We start from the raw sequence: 20,314 nt of genomic DNA on the forward strand, positions 1-20,314 counted from the left end.
CTTCGGCTCTGCCATAGAGTTGTATTGAGGGGGCGTGTTGGCCGCCGCTTCGTGCGGAGGTCGACACGCCCCCTTCCCGCGGGCTGTCAGGGTTCCATACAGGAGATCGCAGGGGGCCCCAGCGGTCGGACCCCCCACGATCTCAAACTTATCCCCTATTCTTAGGATAGGGGATATGTTTTTCACCACTGGACTACTCCTTTAAACTTAAACAGTTTTCCAAATCATCCTATGTTGCCTGTACTTCTCTTATACAGAGTCTCCACTTAAAGGGTTACTCCACTGCTCAGCGTTTGGAAGAAATGGTTCCGAACGCTTGAGCCTACTTCGGGAGCTTGTGACATCATAGCCCCGCCCCCATCATGACGTTACGCCCCACCTACTCAATGCAAGTCTATAGACTTGCATTGAGGGGGTAGGGTGTGACGTCATGAGAGGCGGGGCTATGATGTCACGAGCTCCCGGCGCCGGCTCCAGCATTTGGAACAGTTTGTTCCAAACGCTGAGCAGTGGAGTACCCCTTTGACATCCTTCAATCACAATGGTAAACACCACTGGCAAGCTTAGGCTTGTAGTATACAGTGGGGCAAAAAAGTGTTTGAGGTTGTGGACAGGTGTCTTTTATACTGATAACAAGTTCAAACAGGAGCCATTAATACAGGTAATGAGTGAAGGACAGAGGAGACTCTTAAAGAAGAAGTTACAGGTCTGTGAGAGCCAGAAATCTTGCTTGTTTGTAGGTGACCAAATACTTATTTTCCACCATAATTTGCAAATACATTCTTTAAAAATCAGACAATGTGATTTTATGGATTTTTTTTCTCATTATGTCTCTCATAGTTGAGGTATACCTATGATGAAAATTACAGGCCTCTCTCATCTTTTAAAGTGGGAGAACTTGCACAATTGGTGGCTGACTAAATATTTTTTTAGCACACTGTACCAGCACTTTGCTGGTATACTATACAAACCTGTAATAAAAAGGGATGGCAACATATACCACAGTGTACTGACAATGGCCTTATTTACATTAATGGCCTCATTGTCATCAACTCGCAACTACTTTGGCCCGATTCTTACACATAAACATTTATCTAGACCACACTACTGAGTAAATAGACGTATAAATAAATATATATACTAGTTGACTACGTTAGGGCAAGTAAATTGAATGGGGCCGTTGCCTGTACGCTGCGGTATATGTCGACAACCCAGTTATTCAGGTCTTCAATGTATATTGGCAACATAATGGTATGAAAATTTTTTTAATTTAGGCTTGGATTGAATCAAATATTAGAATTAAAGACACGTTTAGGCTGTTTTTCTTTAAATTATCACAGCATACTAAGCATAATACAGTCATACTTAACACAATATTGAGGCAGACCAAACTTTGAAATCCCTTTCAGGGTAGGGTCACTCTTGCCATATTTTGCTGTTGTGCATTTTTCTACTCAAGTCAACAGTAAACAAAATACACAGCTGATTTTTCTATGCATTAACTCAATTGGTAGGAAAAATGCAGCAGCAAATACGGCACATGTGACCCCAACCCCAACAACAAAAGTTATCCTATAATGTAAATATTTTCTTTGACTAAAGTTAACTATTACGGATAAAAGTATACTATATGTGGTGCCTTCTCTATGAGGCTTTTTGCCATACCACATATACTGCTTATACCTTAGGGTGTGCTGATACATTCAATGTTTTTTTTTTCATTTTAAGCATTTACAGTCATGGCCGTAAATGTTGGCACCCCTGAATTTTTTTTAAGAAAATGAAGTATTTCTCACAGAAAAGGATTGCAGTAACACATGTTTTGCTATACACATGTTTATTCCCTTTGTGTGTATTGGAACTAAACCAAAAAATGGAGGAAAAATAACAAATTGGACATAGTGTCACACCAAACTCCAAAAATGGGCTGGGCAAAATTATTGGCACCTTAACTTAATATTTGGTTGCACAGCCTTTGGGAAAAAATTACTGAAATCAGTCGCTTCCTATAACCATCAATAAGCTTCTTACACCTCTCAGCCGGAATGTTGGACCACTCTTCCTTTGCAAACTGCTCCAGGTCTCTTTGTATTGGAAGGGCGCCTTTTCCCAATAACAATCTCTCCACAGCTGATCAATGGGATTTAGATCTGGACTCATTGCTGGCCACTTCAGAACTGTCCAGTGCTTTGTTGCCATCCATTTCTGGGAGCTTTTTGACGTATGTTTGGGGTCATTTTCCTGCTGGAAGACCCAAGATCTCAGACGTAAACCCAGCTTTTTGACACTGGGCTGTACAGTGTGACCCAAAATCCGCTGGTAATCCTCAGCGTTAAATTGCCTTGCACACATTCAAGGCACCCAGTGCATGAGGCAGAAAAACAACCCCAAAACATCATTGAACCTCCACCATATTTCACTATAGGTACCGTGTTCTTTTCTTTGTAGGCCTCATTACATTTTCAGTAAACAGAATGATGTGCTTTACCAAAAAGCTCTATCTTGGTCTCATCTGTCCACAGACATTTTCACAGAAGGATTTTTGATTTTTCCCCAGTATAAATGCACAACTGCATTTGGGGTTGAGCACCACCAACCATTTGAGACCACGTCTTTGTTGTTGTTTAAACTTTATACTTGGAGGTGTGTAAACGCCATATGTAATGTGCCTTGAACATCTTTCAGGCAGCATTAAGGTGCACCTGTGAGGCCGGCAACTATATCAGCCAACTTAGGTGGGGCTTGTAGTCTGCCTCCCTCCTCCCATTGTATGTGTGCTCAGCCTCACTGGAGGGTACCTGGGAGGAGGCTGTGAGTTGGCCTAATGCTGCATTAATTGCCCACTGGCCCCTGGTTTTGCTTATCACACAGAGGTAGGTTAGTGTTAGGTCCCGTGCCACTTGAGAAACCTTGGCTTTGGTGTGCGGGCTCAGGTATGTCCTTCATACAAGGATATACTGGCTAATGTCTCAATTTTAATATCAGTGTTGAGGGTTAGCCAATGTCATTGTTTACATCTACCACAGTAGAACACCTAAATTCCTGTATTATTCTAATTGTTACACATCCACACCGTCTATCTGGTGTAGGATTCTATTGTGGCACTTGTAGTCTGCTGCAGGCATCCTCCATTGTATGCATTTTTATGCTGGGGATTGCCCCTAGCAACAGACCACAAGGGCAGGATCTGCTCCCCCAGTATAAATGCACAACTGCACTTGGGGTTGAGCACCTCCAGCCATTTGAGACAACGCTTTGTTGCCATCCATTTCTGGGTTCTTTTAGACATATGTTTGGGGTCATTGTCCTGCTGGAAGATCCAAGATCTCGGACGCAAACCCAGCTTTCTGACACTGGGCTGTACAGTGCGACCCAAAATCCGTCGGTAATGCACACATTCAAGGCACCCAGTGCCAGAGGCAGCAGAACAACCCCAAAACATCATTGAACCTCCACCATATATTACTGTAGGTACTGTGTTCTATTCTTTGTAGGCCTCATTCCGTTTACCAAAATGCTCTATCTTGGTCTTATCTGTCTACAAGACGTTTTCCCAGAAGGATTTTGGCTTACTCAAGTTCATTTTGGCAAAATGTAGTCTTGCTTTTTTATGTCTCTGTGTCAGCAGTGGGGCCCTCCTAGGTCTCCTGCCATAGCATTTCATTTAATTTAAATGTCGATGGATAGTATGTGCTGACACTGATGCTCCCTGAGCCTGCACGATAGCTTGAATATATTTGGAACTTGTTTGGGGCTGCTTATCCACCATCCAAACTATCCTGCATTGACACTTTTCATCAATTTTTCTCTTCCATCCACACCCAGGGAGATTAGCTACAGTGCCATGGGTTGCAAACTTCTTGATAATGTTGCACACTGTGGACAAAGGCAAATCTAGATCTCTGGAGATGGACTTGTAACCTTGAGATTGTTGCTATTTTTCCACAATTTTGGTTCTCAAATCCTGAAACAGTTCTTTTCTCCTCTTTCTGTTGTCCATGCTTAGTGTGGCACACACAGACACACAATGCAAAGACTAAGTGAACTTCTCTCCTTTTTATCTGATTTCAGGTGTGATTTTTATATTGCCCGCACCTGTAACTTCCCCCAGTTGAGTTTAAAGGAACATCACTTGATTGAAACAATCTTATTTTTCCACAATTTTTAAGGGTACCAATAATTTTGTCCAGACCATTTTTGGAGTTTGGTGTGACATTATGTCCAATTTGCTTTTTTTCCTCCTTTTTTGGTTTAGTTCCAATATACACAAAGGGAATAAACATGTGTATAGCAAAACATGTGTTACTGCAATCCTTTTCTTTGAGAAATACTTCATTTTCTAGAAAAATTTCAGGGGTGCCAACATTTACGGCTATGACTGTATGTCATATATTTCCAGAATATAGCATCAATGCTGATATCTTATGAAACAGGTTCAGTGATGCTTATTAACCATAATGAAGGGTTGCCACAAGCTATATTAACCTCCCTAGCGGTATGATTCCGTCTGGAAATTTGTACCAAAAGCGGTACAATTTTTTGCATTGAAATTCCACATCTCCCCCCGTCACATTCCCCCTCCCTTGTCACATTTCCCCCCCCATATCACATTCCCCCCCCCTGTCACATTCCCCCCCTTTGTTGCATTCTCCCCCCCCTGTCACATTCATCCCCCCTGTCACATTCTCCCCCCTTGTTACACTCTCCCCCCCGTCACATTCATCCCCCCCTGTCACATTCCCCTCTTGTTACATTCTCCCCCCCCCTTGTTACCTTCTCCCCCCTCCATGTTACATTCCACTCCCCCCCTGTCACATCCCCCCTTTGTCACATTCCTCCCCCCTGTCACATCCCCCCCCCTTGTCACATTCTCCCCTCTGTCACATTCCCCCCTATGTCACATTCCCCCCTATGTCACATTCCCCCCCCCCCTTGTTACATTCCCCCCTATGTCACATTCCCCCCCCCCCCCTTGTTACATTCTCCCCTGTGTCACATTCCCCCCTTGTCACCTTGTCACCTTCTTGTCCTGCAGCAAATACATTAGGTTTGCCGGGCAGATTTCAAACCTAGTGTATTTGCTGCAGAACAAGTCCTTTCCCCTTCAGCCAATCACAGGCTTTACACCACTGCGGCCTGTGATTGGCTGAAAAGGGAAAGGTCCTGTAAGATGAATAGAGCAGTGAACAGAGCGCACGGAGGGGAACGACATCTTCAGGGACCGGGACTAGGTGAGCAAAAGGTTTTTTTATTTTCTTCCTTTTTACTTTTACACTTAGTTCAGGGTTTTCTACCAGGGGGCCTCCAGCTGTTGTGAAACTACTGCTCCCAGCATGCCCGGACAGCCTTTGGCTGTCCGGGCATGCTGAGAGTTGTAGTTTTGCAACATCTGGAGGCCCCCTGGTTGAGAAACACTGACTTTTAGTATATGTCTTTACCTGCTCTGGCCGGCCCCCGCAACGGGAGCCGACCCGAGCAGATAATCACATATTTTCCCGGGGGCTGCATCACTACATCGCAAAAAGCAAAAATCGCGATTTGATTGCTTTTGCGATATACTGTGCAGCCCGCACAGCAACTCTGCAATTCTACCCCGAGCGTGACTCGGGGTTACCGCTTCTAGCAGCGAAAATGAACCCCGAGTCACGCTCGGGAATACCGCTAGGCTGGTTAAAGATCAGTGAAGAGGTAGCTTAGATTACAGAGCTTCAAAAAGTAGCAAGCAAGCAGTTTAATGGAGCAGCTACAGAGATCTGGAGTGGATTCAGTGATCATAGACCATGTTCTGCAGATAGGCGAGGATTCTATAGATATGTCATGAATGCTTAAATGGGCACTCTTATTAAAACAAATTTTTGCTATTGAACTCCTTATGGTAAATAAAAATATTTCTAATATACTTTGTTTAAAAAAAAAAAAAAAAAGTACTTTGTTAAAAAAAAAATTTTATTTGTGCTTAAAAAAGCTCAAGAGCACATTTTCCCCCATCTCATACACAGACTTTGGACCGAAGCCCAAACACAGGAAGTGCAGCCTGGAGTGCTGAGGGGGGGTGTCCAGCCAACAGCATATGGCAGTTAAGTGTGAGAGGATCTATGATTGGATGAGGCTGGACACATCCCCCTCAGTACTCCAGGCTGCACTTTCTGTCCAAAGTCTGTGTATAAGATGGAGGAAAATGTGCTCTTGAGCTTTTTTAAGCACAAATAAAACATAGAAAACTTCATTTTTTTTTTTTTAACAAAGTATATTAGAAATATTTTTTATTTACCATAAGGAGTGCAATAGCAAAAATTAGTTTAATGAGAGTGACCCTTTAAGTTGGGAAGCTGCAAAGGGCCCTGTTCTTTCTGGCAGTCTCCCAGTCTTTGACTGGGAGCACATACTAAGTGAGCTTTCACACCAGTTCACACTGATGCTGCGCTGTGCGGCATCTATTGCTGCTGCGGTGCAGTGTCTGTGGGGAGGCACGGCCCAGGGACTGGTTCGGGCGGCATTGAGGCTGCTCCGCAAGTGAGTTGTTCCCCCTGTGGCCGCTGGTGTTGCGGTGGAGGTGGTTGCTGCTCAGTGTGGCGCCATTTTATGCTAGGGATGTTAGGGACCCGCTACTTACAGGTGGCCATGACGTGGCATACGGGCTTGCACTTCATGATCATAAAGTACACTAACGACCTGTTACTTTAATAAAGTTTGCTGAGAAGCCTTAGATCAAGGTGCATGCTATAGATGTGCCACTGTGTCTGTTTTTTTTCTCTACTTGAATTCACATTATTGATAGGACATTTGCTTGTCACAGGAAGTTTTATTATCTCTCCGTGCATCTCTATTAATTAAACCTTATCCCATTTTTACAATTACTCTGAAAAAAATAAACTAAAAATCTTGTGGTCCCGCAGTACGTTCTTACCAAAAGGAAATGAACTACATCTCCTCTGCAGAAGGCCAGCATGGGGTTTAGGGCCCCCTGCAGGATCACAAAGTGCCAGGCTAGAAGTGGTACACTGGAGGGATCCATCTGTGAGATGAAAAAGAAACAGTAATTAAGCAACACATAATAAACTTATTACCAGACTGCCAAATTGATTTCTGGTCCTTACAAAGCATTCATAGGACATCAAAGATAAACTAGTTAACTCCAGAAGCAAAATAAACCTGTCTACAACTTTCCATAGAAGCTAATGAGTGAATAATTAAAATGTGCTAATACACAGGCACAGCTGGCAACTCTTTTTCTTTAAAGAAACCATTACAGTGATCCCATGTTTTACAAGTATTTTACTTAGTATTATTACAGCTCTTAAGGAGCTTGTCTATCTTTTTTTTTTGTTTTAGAAAGTGCACAATTTGTTAGTAAAATTCTCCTGTACCACTTTTTGCGCTTGAAATCATATTATGTAGCCACATTTTCCATTAGCAGTACACTGTGGCTATTTACATTGTATAGTGTTTTGTAATTTTATTTCTACGTTAACCCTTAAACATATACATTAATAGTGTATTAGAAATTCTCCTCTGGAACCCATTGATTAGTAGTTTGGCATTGGAAGGTTTGGGAGGAAAAGCATTAAATAAATTGCCAAGAAAGTTTCATGCTACTGTATGGTGGATTGATTTACTGTTCAGATGGTATTTAAAGGGATTGTCTCATCACAAAGATTGCCTTAAACGGAACCTGTCATTAAGATTTAGCATATAAAAACAGCCGGAAACATAGTACTAAATCCTACCATGTCTTGCAGGGTTCAGCCTGATTAAATGGGCATTGCCAGATATAAAAACGTATTATATGTTGTACATCTTGGCAAAACAATAGTTTTTTTTTAATATACTTCTTTAAATGATTTTTAAAAGAAAACTGCCTTTGAAAATTCCACCACTAGAGGTCCCATACCTCCTGGGACACTGAAGTGTCCCACAGCAGCATGAGGGTGTCCAAGGGTCGTGGACATGAGATGGCTGATTGACAAGGCTGCAGGAGGAACACAGCCTGCAGCAACACTGCTGTAACACAGAGTTTTACCAAATATGTGCCTCCAGCTGTTTCAAAACTACAACTCCAAGCATGCCTGGACAGTCAAAGGAGGTTTAGGCATGCTGGGAGTCTTAGTTTTGCAAAAGCTGTAGGCACACAGCTGAAGGCAACAATGCTGCAAAAAAGAGTTATCCACACAGTGTACCTACAACTATTCCAAATATACAAGTCCCAACATTACAGGACTGCCTAAGGATAACACACATGAATGACATTGGAAACCACTGTACTTTGAGCACTAAACCTTTGCACTAATTTAGGAAGATCTAAGTTATACACTCACCATATTGTCTTTGGTGGAGTACAGGCAATCTCCAATAATCATTGTGTGTGTGTGTGTGTGTGTACAGCATAAAACCAGAGAGGAAAGGGTTACAGAGCAGGGCTGTTAGTCTCCCGAGAGCAGTGAGTCAGCAAAGTGAGGGAGGGGGAGGAGTCATTACAGGCATTACACGCCCCCTCCCTTTGACAAGACGGAAAAGACATTGAGAAGCTGTAAAATTCTATTTTTTGTGAAATATGGGTTATGGATACGTAAAAATGACATGTACATGATCAGGATGAGGTACTGAGTAACACAACAGTTGTTTTTTTTTTTTTTTTGTGGGATCTGACAGGTACGCTTTACTTGTTTTTGATAAGAATAAGTTTTATGTCAGGGAACACTAAATGATAATTGCCAGCAACTACAAACCAAACAAGAGTAAGAAAAAACACCATAAAAAGCACACCTTTAAAGGTGAATGTAAAAAAAAGCACCACCTTCATGGTATTGTAGTCTCAAAGATTGATGCTCAGCCACAAAGTTTTATCACAATGTATATGTTAGTTGGAGCACTAAATATGCTGTGTAATATTAAGCGAAACTTGTCATTGATTTCATGCTGCTTGAACCACAAGTCCCAAGGGTAATTCCTGATGTTCACACACCAGAATTTCTGCACGGAATTCTGCGTGAAAGTTCTTCAGTAAATTTGGCAGAACTGAATTGCCCATTCACTTCAATGGAATTCCTGCAGCGGGAATTCTGCAGCAGAAATTCTGCTGTGTGAATGGGACTGCAGAATTCCATTGAAGTGTATAGGATATTAACTTACGCAGAACTTTCATGTGGAATTCCCTGCAGATTCCATGCAGAAATTTTGGTGTGTGAACACAGCCTGTTTGGTTATAGGGACAGATCTATCAATCAAGGCTAGTGGAGAGGAGAGAATCTGCTGGCCACAATTTTAATAACTTGTGGTTCAGGGAGCATAAGGCTATGTTCACACAGTGACAATTCTGTGCTTCTGCTCAATTTCCTTTCTGCCAAACTGGCATTGGATTTTCTGCAATTTTACAGATTCTGTGCAGAATGTGGGTGGAATATGTACAGAATTTACAGATTCTAGACGAAATTCAGAGTCCCATTGACTTCAAGGAGTTCTGCAAAAACTTATTGACAGGTTCAATATTTTTTGCCGAATCAAATTCTGCCATGGGAATAGGACAGCAGAAATGTTTACCACAATGATAATTTCATGTAGCAGAATTTCCAAGCTGAATTTTTTCTCCGGATTGCAAATGAAAACTCTACTGTGTGAAAATAACCTGAAAGTGATTACAGGTTTCCTTAAACATAAGAAACAAAACTTCCTACAATTCCTTTGACATTTCATACAGGAAATATTTATGTCTGCTCATTCTGAACAATGTGTTGTAGTCTTATTGAAAGTTGCAAGTTGCACAGCCAAACTGCCTAAAATGACTCTGTTTTTGTCTTCCTCTGCACAAACTGGGGTTTTGCAAGTATAATAATGTTAAACATGATTATGTCCGCCTACTACTATGTAACTATGTAATTTTGAGCTACATTGTTATTACCAGTGTTGAAATCTATTCAAACTACTAAAAAGCAAAATGTATAAATAAAGGGTTTTTTAAACAGAGGAAACACAGAGGAAAATGTGCAATACCCAGAGAACAGAAAATATGTGTACCGTATATACTCGAGTATAAGCCGACCCGAATATAAGCCGAGGCCCCTAATTTTACCTCAAAAACCCAGGAAAAGTTATTGACTTGACTATAAGCCTAGGGTGGGAAATACATCATCCCCCCATGTAATCATCGAGACCCCCGCCATCTCCGCCTGTCAATCCCTTCATCAGTGGTCTTCAACCTGCGGACCTCCAGATGTTGCAAAACTACAACTCCCAGCAAGCCCGGACAGCCATCCGCTGTCCAGGCATGCTGGGTGTTGTAGTTTTGAAACCTCTGGAGGTCTGCAGGTTGAAGACCACTGCGGGCTTCGACATCATCCAGCCCCCCCCCCCCCCCTTTGTTTTGTACTCACCTCCCCTAGGCTGGAAGTTAGAGTGAGCTGGTCCGGGCCATTTATGCAGCAGGGACCGTCGGGTGGGAATGGTTAGTCGTTGCGGGCTGTCCATTTTAACCGGGGGGGTCTCTTCTCCGCGCTTCGGGCCCGGACTAGTGACAGTGCCTTGACAATGCCGCACAGGGACGTTGCACATGAACATCCCTGTGCGTCGTCAAGGCAACGTCACTACTCCGGGGACGGGACCGAAGCGCGGAGAAGAGGCCCCCCCGGTGAAAATGGACAGCCCGCAACGACTAACCATCCCCACCCGACGGTCCCTGCAGCATAGATGGCCCAGACCAGCTCACCCTAACCTTCCACCGAGGAGAGGCGAGTGCAAAATAAAATGGGGGGGGGGGGGGGGGGGCTGGATGATGACGAAGGTCGCAGTGGTCTTCAACCTACGGACCTCCAGAGGTTTCAAAACTACAACACCCAGCATGCCCGGACAGCCGGGCTTGCTGGGAGTTGTAGTTTTGCTACAGCTGGAGGTCCGCAGGTTGAAGACCACTGATGAAGGGATTAATAGGCGGAGAGTTCACTCAAGTATAAGCCGAGGGGGGCGTTTTCAACACGAAAAATCGTGCTGAAAAACTTGGCTTATACTCGAGTATATATGGTATACATTTTAACCCCTTAAGGACTTAGCCCATTTGGGCCTTAAGGATTCAGACAAATTTATTTTTACGTTTTGGTTTTTTCCTCCTCGCCTTCAAAAAAGCATAACTATTTTATATTTTCATCCACAGACTAGTATGAGGGCTAGTTTTTTGCACCACCAGTTGTCCGTTGTAATGCCATCACTCCCTTTACCATAAAATGTATGGTGCAACCCAAAAAATACTATGTGTGGGGAAATTAAAAAGAAAGCTGCAATTTTGCAAATTATGGAAGGTTTCGTTTTCACGCCACACAATTTACGGTAAAAATGACATGTGTTCTTTACTCTTTGGGTCAATACGATTAAAATGATACCCATGATAACATACTTTTCTATTGCTTAAAAAAAATCGTAAACTATTTAACCAAATTAGTACGTTTAAAATCCCCCTTTTTGAAGACCTATAACTTTTTCATTTTTCCATATAAGCGGCAGTTTTTTTGTGTGTGTGTGTGTGTGTGGGGGAAAAAAATTAGATGGGAGATGTGGCTGGTATCTAAATATAATGTGCTTTATTCAAATATATTGACAATATAGTCGGTAATAAAATCCAGTCTCTGAGCAGGGCCCTTGCTACAGAGATAATGATTTATATATAGGTTAAAAGCAGTATAGCATAATGCAACCAAAAAAAAGGGTTTTAAAATGATGGTACCAGTCTTTGACAAGGAAAAAGTTAGAATCACTTGTAGCACTGTAAATACAATTGTGGCTTGTAGCAGTCTAATGTGTAAGGAATGAATACGATCAAATACAGCGTTGTGCAGATTGGCACGGGTGCTGGTGCTCACAGTGCACCCGGCCTTATAGAAATACCTGCAGTCTTCTTAGGTGTTTGTTCCGTCTTTGTTGTGGATATCCTGGCACGTAGGTCTGTGGTGACAGGTGGCTCGGAGCTGCGTACGGCCCTGGATGGATGAGTTGACAGCAGCGGCGATATGGGATCGCGGGATATGCAGATCATTCTCCCTGTGGCCGCTTCCTTGTGCTGTGGCAGTGAATAGTGGTCTGCTGAGCAGGGGACTCCCGCATTTGAGAATGGAGAATCAATCCTTGTCAAGAGTTAGAAACGGCAAAGTGGATTGCTGGGTGATAGCTAACAGACGCGTTTCGGGGAGAACGGGCAGGAATGATTCAGCAGCAATTTTCCAATTTCCAACAACATTTTCAAAATCTGAAATTTCAGGGGCCAGTTCCGCTTTGAAGTGGATTTGAGGGGCCTTCATATTAGAAATACCCCATAAATGACCCCATTATAAAAACTGCACCCTCAAAGTATACAAAATGACATTCAGAAAGTTTGTTAACCCTTTAGGGCCACCTGCCAGGATATCCGCAACAAAGACGGAACAAACACCTAAGAAGACATCAGGTATTTCTACCAGGCCGGGTGCGCTGTGAGCACCAGCATCCCTGCCAATCTGCACAACGCTGTATTTCATCGTATTCATTCCTTACACATTAGACTGCTACAAACCACAATTGTATTTACAACGCTGCTACTATTGTTTACTCTATTTTTATTATACATCATTTTACAAGTAATTCTAACTTTTTCCTTGTCAAAGACTGGTACCATCATTTGAAAACCCTTTTTTTTGCTTGCATTATGCTCTACTGCTTTTAACATATATATATATATATATATATATATATATATCATTATCTCTGTAGCAAGGGCCCTGCTCAGAGACTGGATTTTATTACTGACTATATTGTCAATACATTTGAATAAAGCACATTATATTTAGATACCAGCCACATCTCCCATCTCATTTTTTTCCCACACACACACTAGCAAAAAATACTAACTGTGCCTAGAGGTCTGAATTTCATTACTAGTCTCTTTTGGCACTACGGGTAAAGTGCATCTCAGCACCTTGGCCCAGTTAAACCATACATTTATAGTGTGCAGCTCCCCATCCACTTTTTAATTCAGTTTTCTGTTCTATTAAAGGTATTACTGTAAAGGAAAGAACAACTGTATTATTAACTTGTATAGAAAATTATAACAGATAAAATGGATGAAGTAGCAAAGGTTATACACTCCTGATGGCTGGTTTGTACTGTTTGCATCTGGGCTCTAACTAACATCATAACAGGAATCTGCTAAAGGAAGGAAAGCAGAAGGAAGGAAGTGAAGAACAGCCAAGAACATCTGTATTGTCTGTCCAAACAGCATTTATGTGTATATAAAGTGAAAGACTAAACTCTTTTAAATAAATACTAGAGAGAAAAGATATGCAAAGACAAGGTTTAAGAAATGTTGGACACTACACAGGAAAAGGTGCCTTCTACTGCAATGTTTTATGTGCACTATGCTACTACCGCTGCTGCAAGAATAGTAATCTAATTGTATGGCAGAGTTTTCCAGCAAGTGTGTCTCCAGCTGTTGCATAGCTACAACTCAGGGATGGTGAGGATATGAACTTAAGAACTAGTCTCCGCCACGCCCGTAAGTAGTTCCCTGGGCGGAGAGCTCCTCTCACCTAGTTTCCCTTCTTTGGCCGGCAGTGATGCCCCCTTTGCTTGATTAAAGGGCCACGTCATTACTCTGCTCACTGAACAGAAAGAGCAGAACAATGACGTGGCCCGTCAATCAAGCGAAGGGGGCGTCGCTGCCGGTGGAAGAAGAGGACTAGTTGAGAGGAGCTCCCCGCCCAGGGGACTACTTATGGGTGAGGCGGTGACTAGTTTATAACTTCATATCCTTACATTCCCTGGGGGCAGTAGTTTCCCCCACGGATGGTGAGGATAAAGATTTTACCCTATATAATGCTTTGCCAAGCGTTATATCGGGTAAAATCTGCTGATTGGGTCCCTTTAAATAAATTAATAAAGTGCAAAAAAAATAAATAAAATGAATGCCCCTTTCCCATAAAACCCTATATTATGACATAAAAAAAGCCCAAACAATAACAGGTATTGACACGTCCATAATGACATACAATAAAACGATAATGGTATTTATCTCGCATGGTGAACGCAGTGAAAAAAAAACACAAGTTTTGGTCCAAAACGTGGAATAAAAAGATTATAAGGTAGCATGAATCGCAAAAATGGCACTAGTAAAAAGTACAGCTTGTCCCGCAAAAAGAAAAACCCACACAATGGCGTTGGATAAAAAATAAAAAAGTTATGGCTGTGAAAACATGACAACACAAAAAATGGGAAAAAAGGATTTTGTTGAGAAAAGGAAAAATAACATATAAAGGCTATATAAATTGGGTATCGTCATAATCTAAAGTAAAAGCATGTCAGAGGTATTACCACTTAACCTCTTCCTGCGGAATTAGGTACATGTAGGTAGTGATGAAGGCTGACCTGCTGCATCACCACGTACATGTATCTGATGTGTTTAAACTGTCACAGCGTCGCTGGGTGCTGTGACGGTTTACTGAGCTCGGCTGTGCTGTATAGTTAAGCGTCCCTGAAGCCGGCCAAGGACCAATCACAGCGATCACCAGTCGGCGATCACCAGTACTGACAGACCAATAACAGTGATATGGCAGGGGTCTCCTCCTTCCCCCTCTCCTCCATTGCTTCACACAGTGAAGCGTTCGGAGGAGAGGGGCCACATCGGGGGAGACCACCCGCAGCACTCTGATCCTGAGTTACCCATATAGACGCTGCGGTCACTGTGACCGAAGCATCTATTAGGGTTACAGAGGGAGGGAGCTCCCTCTGTTTCCGATCGGTGCTCTGCAAAGTGAAAGCAGAGCACCAATGGCCTGACAATGGCCTCCATTGTCATGGCAACAGAAACTGATCAGCCTCTACCTAAGGTAGAGTCTCTGTTCTACTATCTTATGCTTGCCAGTGTAAAACTGACAGGCATAGGCAAAATTCAGTGGAGTATAGATGTGTACTTCACTGAATTATGTGTACGATAGTAAAAATGTGAAAGAAAAAAAAAATTTGCATGACGCGGCAGCTGGCACGCCCCTCCATGTATCTTTATGGGATTCATGGAGGGGCATGCTGGCTGCCGTGTGATGTGGGGACGGAACGACCCCTTTCCTGTACATTGCCGCGGCCCTGTACAGAAGATCGAGGGGGGCCCCAGTGCTCAGACCCCCCATGATCTAAAACTCATTCCCTATCCTTCGGATAGGGGATAAAGTTCAGAGCACTACAGATCTCCTTTAATAAACTTCTTTAATGTCATTCTGACTACTTTAACCCCTTAAAGACAAAGCCCATTATCACCCTAAGAGCATTTTTTGTATTAATAACTCTGGGATGCTTTTACTTATGAATTTAACATAGTGGTAAATGTTTGTCGATATTTGCATCATTCCTTGGTGAATAATTGCAAAATTTCATGAAAAATTAGTAAAGTTTGTATTTTTCTAACTTTAAAGCTCTTTGCTCGTAAGGAAAATAGACATACCAAATAAATTATACATTGATTCACATATACAATGTCTACTTTATATTTGTTTCATAAAGTTGACATGTTTTAACTTTTGGAAGACATCAAAGGGCTTCAAAGTTCAGCAGCAATTTTCCAATTTTTCACAAAATTTTCAAATTCTAAATATTTCAGGGACCAGTTCAGTTTTGAAGTGGATTTGAGGGGCCTTCATATTAGAAATTTCCCATAAAAGACCCCATTATAAAAACTGCACCCCTCAAAGTATTCAAAATGACATTCAGAAAGGTTGTTAACCCTTTAGGTGTTTCACAGGAATAGCAGCAAAGAGTAGGGGAAAATTCAAACTCTCTATTTTTTACACAAACATGTTCTTGTAGACCCAATTTTTACAAGGGGGTTAAAGGAGAAAAAGCCCTCCAAAATGTGTAACCCAATTTCTCTTGAGTAAGGAAATACCTCAAATGTGAACCTAAAGTGTTCTGCGAGCGCAGTAAAGGGCTCAGAAGGGAATGAGCGACAACGGGATTTTGGAAAGTGAATTTTGCTGAAATGGTGTTTGGGGGGCATGTCAAATTTAGGAAGCCCCTATGGTGCCATAACAGAAAAAAAAAAAAACACATGGCATGCTATTTTGGAAATTACACCCCTCTTGGCACGTAACAAGGGGTACAGTGAGCCTTAACACCTCACAGGTGTTTGACGACTTTTCAATAAAGTCAAATGTGTAAATTAAAATGTTTAATTTTTTTTTTACTACAATGCTGTTTTTTCACTAAATTAACCATTTTTACAAGAGGTAATAGGAGAAAATGCCCCCCAAAAGTTGTAACCCCATGGTTGGAAATACCCCAAGTGTGGCTCTGAGGGAGCACTACAATGCTTAGAAGAGAAGGAGTCACATTTGGCTTTTGGAAAGCAAATTTTGCTGAAATGTTTTTTGGGGGGGGGCATGTCGCATTTAGGAAGCCCCTATGGTGCCAGAACAGCAAAAAATGCCTCACATGGCACACTATTTGGGAAACAACACCCCTCAAGGAAGGTAACAATGAGCCATTACACCCCACAGGTGTTTGACAAATTTCCGGTAAAGTTGGACGTAAAAATGAACAATTTGATTTTTTTTCACTAAAACGCTGGTGTCACCCCAAATTTTTCATTTTCACAAGGGGTAATAGGAGAAAAAGCCTCACAAAATTTTAACCCCGTTTCTTCTGAGTATGGAAATACCCCATATGTGGATGTAAAGTGCTCTGCGGGTGCACTACATTGCTCAGAAGAGAAGGAGCGCCATTGGGCTTTTGGAGAGAGAATTTGTTTGGAATTTAAGTCAGGGGCCATGTGCATTTACAAAGCCCCCGTGCTACCAGAACAATGGACACCCCCACATGTGACTCTATTTTGGAAACTAATAAGGGGTGCAGTGAGCATTTACACCCCACTAGCTTTTGACAGATCTTTGGAACAGTGGGCTGTGCAAATGAAAAATTATATTTTTCATTTTTACGGATGTTTATCAAATGATGAGAAAATAATGTAGACATATTGTAGATGTGTATTAATCATTAATTTGGTAAAGAATTACTATTTGTCGTACAAGCAGAAAATGTAAAATCTACAAAAATGCTAATATTTAATTTTTTTCAAAAATGTTTTGAGTTTTTCACAAAAACTGCTGACTATATCAAACAAAATTTACCACTAATGTAAAGTACAATATGTCACAAAAAAACTATCTCAGAATAGCTTTCATAAGTAAAAACGTTCCAAAGTTATTCCCACATAAGTGGTCAGATTTAGAAGATTTGCCTGTGTCATTAAGGTCAAAACAGGCTAAGAAGTAAAAGGTTTAAAGAGACATGTCATATTTGAAAAATTGTGCTTGGTCATTAAGGTAAAAATAGGTGGCGTCCTTAAAAAGGGTACTCCATTGCCCCAGCGTCTGGAACATTTAGTTCCGAACGATGGGAGCGGGCTGCGGGGCTCGCGACATCATAGCCACGCCCCTTGTGACGTCACACCCCCTCATTGCAAGTATATGGGGGCGTGGCATGATGTCACGAGGGGCGTGGCTGTGAGGTCATGACCCCAACAGCCGCACTCAGCGTTCGGAACTAAATGTTCCCGGACGCTGGGGCAGTGGAGTACCCCTTTAATGTCACTCGTCATATTTTTATTATACTTGTTGTTAGGACTGCAGCCATCAACAATATATATGATGAGATACTCCCAGGGCGCTTGCCCTCATGTCACAGTGACGTCTACCTATTACAGTTGGAATGGTGACACTGGCGTTTTTAAAACATTTTTTTGGTTATACCTTTTAATAAACACGTTAATAAAAGTGATGTATTAGGGTGGGAGGTATAATAATACTGGAAGCACCCTGGTTGGGAAACACTGCTGTATGGCATAGACTGGCTTTAGCGCATCTTACAGTTACCCCATGAGCTTTGCTTGATGAGCCAGATGATGTGCTGGGTGCGCGAAACATATGTCATTCACCCTAATGGAAGCACCAGCTATGTGTGTCCCCTATGTCGTTTCACAATAAAGCATAGATTCAGTAACGTGGTGAGTGAAGCCTTTTCTATTATTCTTACCTTCTGCAGGCTTGAATTTGTGTTTCATGTAAATTTCTATTTGATTAAAATTATTCAATATGAAAAATGTATTTTTTATGTTTATTTGTTTAAAGTATAGTCCATGAAGCCAGAATAAACAAATTGTTGCATAGTTTTTGCCAGGGAGTTTACAAACCTTGCTTTTTGCAGCTTCTGTATGTAGGCTATATTTCTATATGCACGCTCTCTGACACCAAGACTCAATAGCATTCTAATTAAAATAAGGTCCGATATAAAGCCCTTTGTAACAACTAAATGTAAGTTTAATATTCTGACTGCAAAACTCCTAAGACGCTTTCCCTTAAAGATTGAAATCTTTAATTCATTGGTGTCTGGGATAAATAAAAAAGGTTACTTACCCGTCCATAGGGAAAGGTCATCCATACTTTTAAGGAAGGTTTCAGACCAATCACCAATATCTGCAGAAAGTGCACACAGAAGCATTAGGCATCAAACAACAGCAAATACAAATATAAATCAGAATAGCCTAAAAAAAAAAATTCAAGCGACCATATAATGCACTATTAACACAGCAGTCAATGCAGGCTATACACAGTATACAGTGAGCCCTCGACCTACGATGGCCCCGACATACGATCATTTCAATATGTGATGGCCTCTCAGAGGCCATCACATGTTAAAAGGCAGCATCAACATACGATGCTTTTGTATGTCGGGGCCATCGCATAAACGGCTATCCGGCAGCGCAGACTGCTTCAGCTGCCACCGGATAGCTTTTTACGGTGCCCCGTGAGCTCCGGTGATGGTCACTTACCTGTCCTCGGGGGTCCAGCGCGTCCTCTTCGGGATCCTCTGCATCGTCGGCGCCCTCCATCGACGTCATCACGTCGCAGCGCACGCTGTCCCGTCATCCAATAGGAGCGGTATGCATAGCGACGTGATGGCGGCAACAGAGAGTGCGGATGCCGGGGAAGCAGAGGCCTTACCGGAGCGTCGGGGACACCTCGGGGACGCAGCAACAGCGATGGACGGCGACATTCCGGGCAGCGGTGACGAGCGGTGACAGTCCGGAGCGGTGGGGACACGTGAGTACAATTTCGTCTAACAGTGGTCTACAACCTGCGGACCTCCAGATGTTGCAAAACTACAACACCCAGCATGCCCGGACAGCCAACGGCTGTCCGGGCATGCTGGGTGTTGTAGTTTTGCAACATCTGGAGGTCCACAGGTTGTAGACCACTGTCCTATACTTTACATGGCACGAACCCCTCAACATGCGATGGTTTCAACAAACGATGGTCCGTTTGGAACGGATTACCATGGTATGTTGAGGGACCACTGTACTTTCAAAAAAAATTTAATTTCCTTATATGCAAGTGTCATTTTCTCAGCAATGAGAGTGTCTTCTGAGCAATGCTTATCCCACCCGCTACAGCAGATTGCCTAGTAGTTACGGTGTTCCTGCATGTAAACACTCCTACTCATGTGTGATTGACAGCCCCCCAATCCAAACGCCACTGCTCTGCTTTCTCTCCTTTCACGCAGGCCCAGAAGCAGCTTCATGCCGTTTCAGTGAGGAAACGGAAAGGTGATGTTGGCTGTGCTCGGGCTGTCAATCACGCATGAGTATGAGTGATTACATCTCAGAACGCTGTGACTACTTTAGGATGCCACACGCCCCATGACTACTTGGCCTCACGTTTTTAAAACTACTTTCTTCACTTTCGCAGACACTCAGATGGACATCAGGATAAAGCTTATTTTCCCTATTTTGCTGCAACCAGTTAAATCTGGTGACTGGTTCCCTATAGGTTCTCAGTTTATGCAAATTTTTCTATTTTTTTCTATTTTTCTTTTGTTAGCTGTGGGAACATCAGAAGTAACTTGAGAAAATATTACTTTATTGAAAGAGAAGATGCTTGGAATAAACATCCAGTAGACACGGTTGGTCGGGATAAACAAATATCTATCCTAAAATAAAAAGGCAGATTAGATGGACCAGTGGTCTTTTTCTGCTGACAATTTTCTATGATTTTTATGTTGATTTTCTTTGTTTCTGTTCTATGTTTACTAAAGCCAATATTATTTAATTTCGTAGCTCTTAATTAGGGAAAATTTTTATTTAGGGATTTTTTTTTTTAACCTCTTAAGGACGCAGGGCATACCTGTACGCCCTGCGTCCGATCCCGGTATTTAAAACGGGGTCACGCCGTGACCCCGCGTCATAACGGGTCGGTCCCGGCGGCTGTCACACCCCCTCCCATAGACTTGCATTGAGGGGCAGGGTGTGACGTCACACGGG

At 42.4% G+C, this 20,314-nt stretch overlaps 1 protein-coding gene across 5 annotated transcripts in view; it reads right to left on the minus strand.

Annotated features, from left to right (window-relative positions):
* Positions 1-20,314, minus strand: part of VPS8 (VPS8 subunit of CORVET complex) — a 281,893-nt gene that overhangs the window by 224,534 nt on the left and 37,045 nt on the right. For all 5 annotated transcript variants that reach the window (XM_056535311.1, XM_056535309.1, XM_056535310.1 and 2 more), the window contains 2 exons: positions 18,411-18,470; positions 6,908-7,015 (listed from right to left, as the gene is read on the minus strand). In XM_056535311.1, the coding sequence (XP_056391286.1) occupies positions 6,908-7,015; positions 18,411-18,470 (168 nt within the window). The remainder of the gene's footprint in view (positions 1-6,907; positions 7,016-18,410; positions 18,471-20,314) is intronic.

This window comes from Hyla sarda, chromosome 8, assembly GCF_029499605.1.
Source record: "Hyla sarda isolate aHylSar1 chromosome 8, aHylSar1.hap1, whole genome shotgun sequence".
Classification (NCBI taxonomy): domain Eukaryota; kingdom Metazoa; phylum Chordata; class Amphibia; order Anura; family Hylidae; genus Hyla; species Hyla sarda.